The 10,378-nt window shown below is 45.6% G+C and overlaps 1 protein-coding gene across 1 annotated transcript in view; it reads left to right on the top strand.

Moving 5' to 3' along the window:
• The first annotated feature begins 4,091 nt into the window (after positions 1-4,091).
• The window catches only part of LOC119364821 (F-box/LRR-repeat protein 14-like), a 9,075-nt gene continuing 2,788 nt past the window's right edge, over positions 4,092-10,378 (top strand). Inside the window, exons 1-11 of the mRNA XM_037630365.1 lie at positions 4,092-4,278; positions 4,884-5,255; positions 5,334-5,462; positions 7,365-7,572; positions 7,662-7,808; positions 8,027-8,101; positions 8,187-8,258; positions 8,384-8,455; positions 9,106-9,177; positions 9,481-9,552; positions 10,288-10,359. Coding sequence (XP_037486262.1) covers positions 5,052-5,255; positions 5,334-5,462; positions 7,365-7,572; positions 7,662-7,808; positions 8,027-8,101; positions 8,187-8,258; positions 8,384-8,455; positions 9,106-9,177; positions 9,481-9,552; positions 10,288-10,359 — 1,123 coding nt within the window. The 5' untranslated portion in view covers positions 4,092-4,278; positions 4,884-5,051. The remainder of the gene's footprint in view (positions 4,279-4,883; positions 5,256-5,333; positions 5,463-7,364; positions 7,573-7,661; positions 7,809-8,026; positions 8,102-8,186; positions 8,259-8,383; positions 8,456-9,105; positions 9,178-9,480; positions 9,553-10,287; positions 10,360-10,378) is intronic.

The raw sequence follows: 10,378 nt of genomic DNA, 5'->3' as shown, positions 1-10,378 counted from the left end.
CAAGAAAAGAAATCTCACTTATATATTCACAAATTTTGGGTTTCAACACATGCACCATGGAAATCTTTGGTAAAATAGGAAAAATGCTCATAATTATGTATTAGTCATAGTTCAGGTATGTAAGTTTTAGTTTTGTTGGACAATTATTTGTATGGCTCCATTGAGCAATGACTAGTTTGATATCCCCAACATGAATCCCTAGAAACATGATATAGATACTTCTTGTTGGAACAAAAATGAATCAAAGGATTGCTCTATATTTAGGAAGCAATGTTACATGTTTGTGTGCGCACAACATAACAAAAGTCTGAAATCTCTCAAAACAACAACATGTATCACCCAAAATAGATTTTATAGTTTCACAACCAACAAGATAAATCAAAACCAGTCTAGAGCAGCAGCAGGGAGAGGGGCAGAGATACGACCTTGTGTAGGGAGTAGTCGAGGTCAAGATCATGACGATGTCCTCATCAAGCTCATCGGCTTGTGCTTGGGTCCATGTACAGAGAAGGCACGGCCCAATGCACCGCGTGCACCTCATGGCCATTGGGCGTGGGAAGACCGTCCATGAGGCGGGCTGAAAATTCTTAAATTCTAAAAGGTTCTGCATCAAAAACTAATCATACAAACTGAATATTAAGACATTTTCACTGCTTGGTGCTCAGCTAACAGCGGCAAATTGATCCTAAACAGCGGCAAATTAAGAAACTCACATGCCTTTTCTATGTAGAACACCACCAACTGCAAAAAGGAAGTAAATCCAGAGAAGCAGAAGAAGCTACCAGCCTAAGTTAATTTGTCCACACCGGACACCACCGGCAGCTGTGCTCCTTCATCGACAAAATACAAATTAGATACAGGTTCAAATAACAATTCATGGCCAAAAAAAATAATCAGATATGTGGATCATACCTCCCCGTGGTATCTAGGGAGACCTTCCTATTGAGCAACATTATGTCACGTAGGCGCATCCAGTTTCTGCATTAGTAGGGAATAAAGCACTACCCACTGCATGGCAATCAATTGGCAGAAACTGACACAGATTTGTCAACTTTACTCTCCAGACATAAAGCGACTATAATACTACTACTTGTTACCGATTAGAATTCAAAGTTTAGGCATCAGGCAGTAGTAAGCGAAGATGAACATCTAGCAAGGAAAAAAAGGTCTCTCCACAAAGTAGGCACATCAAAGTAATTCATGAAGCAAATCATGCAAAACATATTAAGGTGTAGTAGTAAGACGGCAGAGACGTTCCTGATTCAGAGAGGATGTGCTGAGTGATATAGAGAGAGAAGACAGAGGAAGGGAGTGAGGGCATCCGCCAACGCCACTGTTCCTCGTTGCTGCTATGCCTATGCCGATCTGGTGGTCGCGCGCCCAGGCCTGCTCCGCTGCCGCTCAACCAAACATGCCCCGGATGGGAGGAGGCAACAAAGCTCGAGCAGTAACACACGGAGGCCGAAACCCTAGCAACGGGGGAGGGTTCCTCGCCAGCGCTAATTGCCCCAAGCTGCGACGAGTCACTGGAGGCCGCTAGAGCCTCGCCGGCGACGAAGGGGAAGTCGCGCCCAAAACCCTAGCCATGGCTGAGGGTCAGGAGCGAGCGTGGGAGGCCTCTAACGATGGATTTGGACTGATGGGAGGAAGGAGCGGGGCGAGGGGAAGTCCTTGGTGTGCCACCTGCCGCCTGGACTCGCCGGAATCGGCTGGCATGGGTGGTGGCGGCAGCAAGGGGTCGCGGGATGAGAGAGATCTCACCAAAGAGGAGATGAGGGAAGGCTTGCGTGTGAGCGATAAAAAGAGCAATGATCGATGGCCCATCACGTTTAACTTTTCTCCTTCGGCACAGTAGTAGAGTTGATGTGGCATAGGCCAGAAGGCGCCCTTGTAGCGACCGTTATTGTGTTTGATGCCTAAGGTGGTCGTAGTGGGGAGTATTATACTAGTATCATGCATGTGATACTACTGTATGATACTACATCTATACTACCTCCGTCCGGGATTATTAGGCCCATTAGTCAAAACACATGGACCAAGGCAAAGCAATAATAACCAGCAACGCTTTACAGCAGCAGCCAATCAAATGACGGGCAGCTTTGCATGCAGCTAGCTGCCTCGTTCACTTTGCATGCAACCAATCCAGCACCTGCCAGCATTTACAGCAGGCAGCCCATTTGCCTCTTAGGTTTCTGCATGCCGCTACCCACGCGCATCACCAGCCAGTCAAGCGCAAGTCTAGCGGCCGGATCAAGGAAAAGTAACTGCCTATAGCCAGCGGCCTTGAAAAAACGTACACAGCTTCTTGGCTCACCGGACTTATATACCCGGACGGAGGTAGTAGTACATAGTATCATAGATTAGTATCATAGGTGGTCTCATTTATTGCCATGCATGACACATAGTAGCATCACACTTACTACCTCCGTCCTGGTTTATATGTCCTTTTTGTAGTTTGTGCCAAATTTTGACCAAAGATTTAACTAACAAAATGTTAATGCATGTCAACAAAAAATATACCGTTGGATTCGTGTTTGAACATAGTTTTCAATGTAATAATTTTTTGTGACATGCATGAATATTTTGTTAGTTCAATCTACGATCAAAATTTGGCATGAAATACAATGGAGACCAATAAACCAGGATGGAGGTAGTATTATGTTACGATATCTATCTACTCTCTCCGTCCAGGTTTATTAGACCTCTCAGCATCATAAACATGTCCTTTTTTATAAGGCCCCGCTTTGGAAAGGTGCATGCGTGCAACCATTTCATTGGTTGCATTGAAAGCCATTGTTGTTAGTGCCATGGCTGGAAAATTAATGCACTTCATGCGTGCTTTTTCATTGGCTGCATGCATGTGAGAGAGTGCATTGGGAGTGGAATAGAAGAATTAATGTGAGTAAATTACTATGTGTCTTGGTTTAAAAGAAGTTGTCTTTAGGCCTAAGGCTGACCATAATGGGGTAACATAACTAGTATCATGTACTTGAGACTCGCAAACATGCTTATGTGGCAAACAATTAAAGAAGAGAGAGAGGATCATAGTAACATAGATAGATACCGTATCATAATAAATGTTATGCTAATATGTGCCATGCATGTCAATAAATGAGACCATCTATGATACTACTTTATGAGACTAACCACAATGAGTAGTAACTAGATATGTTACCACTTTCATCTCTTTCTTCATTTATTGCATGCCACATCATCTATTTAACCTATATATGTGTGATGTTACTATCTATGTTATTCCCACTGTGGGTAGTCTGATACTATGCATTATGAATGTAGTCTCATACACCAATATCATATGATGATACTAGTATATGTTACTCCCCACTATGAACAGCCTAATAAATCCGGACGGAGGGAGTATGTTACTATAACCATCTCTCTTATTTAATTCTCTGCGACATAAGCATGTTTGCGGGTCCTAAGTACATGATACTACTTATGTTACCCCACTATGGCCAGCCTAAAACCGGTTTGTAGACCATCGTTTCTGATACAAATGCCTAAAACCGGTTGTTCAGGCGAAAGTCATCTTCATGCTCAGGTAGTTACCCTATTGGGATATGGTTTGTTGAGATGCTCTATTGCCCGATGTGTTTTCTCACCGCAACAAAAAGCAACATCGAACGTGTTTTTTTTTAAGAATTGACACATGGGGCTGCTGACTCGCACGCGATAGTAGTACCTCTGTACGACGAGTGTACCAGCGAGAGGCGATAAATAGCAAAACTGCGCTCGTAAAGCCGCGGGCCCCACGTGCAACCCCGCACAACGAACAGCCCTCTTCGGGGTCACAAAACCGGCAGCACATTCCGGGGTGCCGTGCGCCCGCCCGCCACGGTGGTGCCCCACCTCCTTTGCCTTATCCCTTCCGCTTCCCGGTGGCCCCCAACCCCTCGCTTAGCACCCACCATCATCCGTTTCCGCCGTGTCACCGCCAGTGGGTCCAGAAGGTTCGCGGGCCCCGCATGTCAGTGACTAAACGTTCGTAGCCCAGCGTACCGTCCCAGTGCTCCGCGACACGTGGAGCTCGCCCGCTGCTCCCCGGCGCTCGCTATAAGCCATTTTTCCTCCCTCCCCACTCGTGGCCGGACCTGACCTGACCTCGCGTCGTCACTGTCGCTCGCGAGACTTCGCCGGATTGGGATCAGATACGACACGACGGCGACGATTTCAGCCGCCGACTCCGTCGAGCTCCGCTAATCCGTGGCTCGGCCCAGCATCAGGTCGCTCCGGTGGCCTGATTCGACGCCCGATCAGGTAATTTCACCTCCTATGCAATAATAACTAACTTTAGGCGCGAGTGCGATTCTCTCGGCTGCTGCTGATTTCGTCCAGCCTCCGACGTGCTCTCCTCCGTCTCTGCTCTGATCCTCCCGTCTTCGGTTATTCCAATCCAGATATTTGGGCATTTTTGCACTTCGTTCTGCCTGCCGTCCGCGATTTGCAGAGCTTGGTGCGGACGGAACATTCGATACTGTTGCATATTCATCCGCAGGGGTTGGTTGCTCTGTTCGTGGGGCTCAATTGCGTGTAGGATTGGTTGGCGGTATGTGGTGATTGGACGCCCAGGCTCAGTTGCGTGAGAGATGAACACTTCACTCGAAACCGACCACTTGCATTAGAATCGATTGCGTGGGGGTTTGGTTTTGTCTGACTGCGTCTGCATACAATCTTTCTGATAGTAATTCCCTTACTGCAGTGCAACTCAAGCTTATTGATTATATTGACAATCTTCTGATAGTAACTTCCTTGCTGCAGTGCAACTCAAGCTTATTGATTATATTGACAATCTTCTGATAGTAATTTCCTAGCTGCAGTGCAAGTCAAGCTTATTGATTGTATTAATTTTATTGATGATGCAGGATGGCGTTGAAGAAGGCCAAGTCGTAGTCACGCCTGCAATTAATGCTAGAGAATCAAGGTGTCCGGGAAGAATATGCACCTTTGAGTCTGCCCATGGTCTGTGACACTGTACATCCATCCATAGACTTGAGGCAGTGATCAGGTTTTGTTCAGTGCAAGAACTCGCCATGGGCAGTGCCTGCTCAAGGAACAGAGGCCAAGTGGTCCATGAGGATCAACTGTACAGCGTCAAGTTCTCCAAGAGCGGCAGCTTCAAATGGCTGCTGCACACGCTGTCACGCAGCAGCTCTGATGTGCTCCGGAAGGCGCAGGGACCGGGCCCAGGTCGCCGCCCGTCACTGGTGGAACTTTGCGTGGCCAGAGTCCGTGAGGTAGTCATGTGAACTCGTATGTTCAGAGTTTGGCGAAGCAATGCCTGTTCTTGGCTGAGTTTATGTGGGTGATTGCAGGACATAAGTAGGTATTCAGATTTCTCCATGCTGCCTAGGGATCTTAGCCAGCAGATATTCAATGAACTGGTGCGGTGTAGCTACATCACCGAGGAGTTGCTGGGAGCTTTTCGCGACTGTGCTTTGCAGGTGAAATTTTGGTACCTGTTTGGTTAACTGTTTCAAATGAATGTTATGCACCTCCCGCTCCCGCGGCGCGCTCCGCGCGCGCGCCTCGGGAGATCGATCGGCCGCCGCCGCCGTCGCCTCCCCAGCGTCGCCTCCCCCTCGCCGCCGCCGGAGTGCGCCCGCCGGGCGAAGCCCGCGCGGCGCGGGCGGCGGCGGGGCATTCCCTCCTTCCTCTGGCCCTCGTGGCGGCGGCGCGGGCCGCCAGATCGGGGACAAGGGGCGCCTCGTCCGGCTGGTCTCCCGGAGGCGGGGACGGCTGGGTCCGGCGGCGACTGGGCTAGGAGGAGGTGGCGCGGTGTGGCGGTGCTGGTGGCAGGGTTTCGGTCGAGGTCGTCTTCGATCTAGATCGGGTTCTCCATCGGGGCGTCGCACGGCGGTGGGATCGGATCGGCGGCATCGTCACTGGTTCGGCGGAGGGCTCCGTTCCAGCCAACCGCGAGATCGGGACGCCGTGGCCTCCGGTGAAAATCGCGTCTGACCGCGGTCATGGCGGACGATGGCGGCGTCTAGGACGTCGTTCCCTTCTTGAGGCATCGTCGTTGCAGGTCACGTCAACCTGATCGAAAGGCTCCAGGGGAAACCCTTGATTTGGATCTAACGGATCGGACGATGACGACGTTTCGATGTCGTTCTTCCTCCTGGGGGCATCGTTTTGGAGTAAGTGTTGGCTGGAGGGGGCAAGAGGAGGAGCGGCGTGGCATCTGGCACGTCGACAACGGCGGGTCTCAGCGGCATGGAGCAGCGGGGGTCTCGCCGGTGGGCGTGTGATGATGGACGGGTGCAGGATGGTGGCGCTGTCTGGCGTCGTGGTGGCGTCGATGGCAGTGAGGCCTGGCACGGTTCATGCAACAGTTCAGCTTTGAAGATGGATTGATGGTACGTGGCTGCGGCGGCCTCATACCCGGCAGGGGGCCTGGTTGACGAGCACGCCGGACTGGTGGGCGCCCATACCCGGAAGGAGTCCTGGTTGGGACCTCAGGTCTCAGATGTTAGGTTTGGCTGCGAGGTCTGTTTGGTATTAGGCCCAGACCATCAGCGCCCCTTCATCAGTTAGATAGGAGTAGCGACAGATGTTGCGAAGATGGTGGCTTTGGTCTTACTGTTGTACGACTTTGTAAGGTCTTGTGTTAATAATCAATAAAGTGGCCGTATGCATCGTCCAGATGCAGAGGCCGGGGGTATTCCTCCTTTTCGAAAAAAAAGAAAAAAAAGAAAAAAAAATGAAATAGACAGTGATGTTTTATCTTAAATACAATTTTTAAGCCGAAACAATGGGAAAATTCCCCACTGCATTTTGTTTTATTGATATGGGTTATGTACAGAAGAATGATGAATAAAAGAATACAAGTCTAGCTTATCCCTGTTAACTATGAACAATTACTTGATGTAAAATTAAAGTTCCTGTACCATCAATCAGGCCTTTATATGTAAATATGTTTTATTTTTCTCGACAAATTCTTGTGTATTATCAGGGAGTGAACAAAGGCAATAAGGCATCTTATCAGACATTCATTGTTGGTTTTTCAAGGTTCACTCAGTAATTTAGAATGCAATTCTTTGTCAAGCTTGTCTTGAGCTTGTTCATAGAAAGTAAAAATTACTTTGGTAAATTTATCCGGTAAGAATGAAAAAGTACCTATTCCTTAGGGAAGCCCATTTAATAGACCATTTGAGATCACTTAGGTAGCTAGCTACCTTATTCCTAGTCAGATGGCACTTCTTGCTTAAGGTAAATTGCAAGCCAAGCCACCAGTTTGCTTGGTGAGCTAGACCAGAAAAGAAAACTTGAAGGCTTTTATCGCGCTCTGGGACGAGTTAGCCTTATATGACAACCAATTGATCTTCCACACTATTCGGTATCAGGATATTTGTCTGGATGAGTACCCTGGAGTGAAGGATGCTTGGATGGAAGTAATCGCTTCTCAAGGGCAGTCCTTGCTATCTGTTGACATCTCTTGCTCTGATGTGACTGATAGTGGATTGAATCTTCTCAAAGATTGCTCAAATATGCAAAGTCTGGCATGCAATTACTGTGATCGAATTTCTGAACATGGACTTAAAACAGTGTCAGGTAAGTGATGACAATAGTTGAGTAGCTGTGCGAGTCTGGGGGGTGAATGTTCACTTTTATGATGTATGATGTGTGTCTTCATTCTGCAGGCCTCTCAAACTTGACATCGCTCAGCCTTAAGAAATGTGCTGCTGTTACAGCTGAAGGAGCAAAAGCCTTTGCAAAGTTAGTTAACTTGGTAAATTTGGACCTTGAGCGATGCCCAAAAATTCATGGTGGCCTTGTTCATTTAAAAGGTGGCCTTTTGTTCCCTGAACCAATTGTTTGTAAAGCGTGCCGAATCACCTAATTTATTCCAACTTATACATTTCCATTTCCTGGCATGTGATACATACATTTGTTTGTAGTCACTATAAGAATTGGCATGCGGCCTATTTATTCGCATTCCGCTCAATAGCAAGTAACTCTGAAAAACTACTTGCCTCTGTTGCAATAACATAACATTCTTTTACAGGCTTGAGAAAACTGGAAACACTGAACATGAGATATTGTAACGGCATCACAGATTCAGATATGAAGTATTTATCAGGTTATAACTCTTCTATGGCTAGTCTAAACCAACCTATGTTTTCATACATATTGATCTACAATGCAATGCCCTTCTCCTTGTGTAGATTTTACGAGCTTGAGAGAGTTGCAACTGTCTTGCTGCAAAATAAGTGATTGTGGTGTTTCTTATCTGAGAGGTAACCCCCAAACACATGCTCTTGAATTGTTTTTTTGTTGTTGACTAACTCTTCGTTTTTATTTACTTAGTAACCCGAGGGTTTATAAATTTAGCCGTGTTTAAGTTGTTGGTTTGATCTCTTAGGTCTGTCCAAACTATCCCACCTAAATCTGGAGGGCTGTGCAGTGACTGCTGCTTGTTTGGAAGCTATATCAGGTTTTATATCCTTTCCTTATAGAGCACCCTGCTGTTGATGCTACTTCCACACAAGTTTCTTTGGCTTAGTCTTGTGTATAGTTTGATCTATTATGTATGTTGCAGCAGGAGGACGATTGGGCCTTAGAACTCTGTAGAAGTATGTGTGTCATGAACTTATTCACAAGTTACCGCAGCAGTCTTATATCTTTATTTATCTCTAGAATTCATGCCCAGAGAGATGCCCTTTTGGTAGAAAGATAACATGATATCTTTATAAGTTTGCTTCAGAAGTTTAATGAGAATGAGTCAAAGTAACATATTAGTTAGCCAGATAGTTCTTCTGTGCATTTATGGGGACACCGTGCTGTTCTATGTAAAAATGATGAGAGATGTTTTTACCTCTTCTGTTTCTGAGAGTCAGTGTATGGAGTTTAACTCCATTATTTTGAAAGGAAGCTTGTGTTGTTGACCGGAGGAGTTAAATGTTCCTTTTACAAGGACATTGTTAGTTACGAGGCCTGAACTTACTATTTCACTGTTGCATGGTTACTCTGTTGTAATACTCATTTATGTTGTAGCATTCGGTTAGCATTTCATGCATAATTATGCAAATGGTTGCAAGCTCACTATCTGGGTGCCAAACTTCATTAATAGTCATGCTATTTCAGGATTGGCTTCATTGGTTTTGTTAAATCTCAATAGGTGTGGCATATGTGATGAAGGCTGCGAGAAATTGGAAGGTAAATACGGCACCAATTGCTGACCATATGGTGAACACGACTCTTTGTTACTTTCTGAGATCATTGTGTGTGCATGCAAAATGGGATACATGTTTCCTTCTTTGAGATGTAGGTGTCTAGCTCAGTAGTTACATTGATGGATCCGCAATGCATCTCTGTTTCCTTCACCCACAATTTTTTCAAGCATGCATATTTGTACCCTTTTGTGACCTGAATCTGTCCAAGTGTGTTCCTTTGTCCTGCACAGCTACACCCTTTTATAGCTCACTGTTTGGTAGCTCATAGTCTGGTGCTGCCTTGCAGGTCTTGTCAAATTGAAGGTTCTTAATTTAGGGTTCAACCACATTACAGATGCCTGCTTGGTTCATCTACGAGGTGAGTATTAATCACTGTTTATCTTTGTATTAATTTGTTATAGCAACATTTGAACATGCTAATATCGAAATTCTTGAGACACCCATCTACGCAAGCAACAAGTGTTTCACATCTTTAATGGTTACTTGGTTGATTTGGTCATCCTATATTAAAATGTTTTGAGACACTCCTCTCTTATTTTATCAGTTTTTGTACTAAAATTAAGTAATTAACAAAGTCATTGTTGTGCATGATTTCATAAAACCAGATTTTTTTTTTGTTTCTCAAACACGCACGTGAATGCACGCCATTTTGTAGTAGAAGAAAGTACCGAGAAGGCGCAGATCTTACAAAGCAACTAGAAAACCCAAACGAAAATGAAATAAACAAGAAACTAAGAACAGCCCCGAAGGAATTTATGCAAATGAAGCAACAGCATAAAACATGATTATTATCCTTCAAGAAAGATGGCTGGTATTTTGTCTTTTTGCTGATGCACAAAGATGCTTGTAAGATGAAAGCAGAGGCATGTCAAAGAACATGCAGAGGTTCTTGCACTTCTGGCATGTATGTTATTCATTTTCTAGATCAAAATGGAGTGTCAATTGGGAGCACTTGTCTCTTGTATTAAATCTTGTATAAAAATATATTTTAAAAAATATAACCATGGAGACGCCCATTTGAATCGTGGATCCGGTATACTTAAACAACACAACGTGGGGACAGTCTGTATATGATGTTCTTTGCTCCTTCCAGAATTGATCAATTTGGAGTGTTTGAACTTGGACTCATGCAAGATTGGTGATGAGGGGCTATTGCACCTGAAAGGTGAGTTCCTTCAGCATGT

The sequence above is a fragment of the Triticum dicoccoides genome, chromosome 2B (genome assembly GCF_002162155.2).
Source record: "Triticum dicoccoides isolate Atlit2015 ecotype Zavitan chromosome 2B, WEW_v2.0, whole genome shotgun sequence".
NCBI lineage: Eukaryota > Viridiplantae > Streptophyta > Magnoliopsida > Poales > Poaceae > Triticum > Triticum dicoccoides.
The sequence above is the reverse complement of the archived record's forward strand: the minus strand, read 5'-3'. Positions and strand labels throughout refer to the sequence as shown.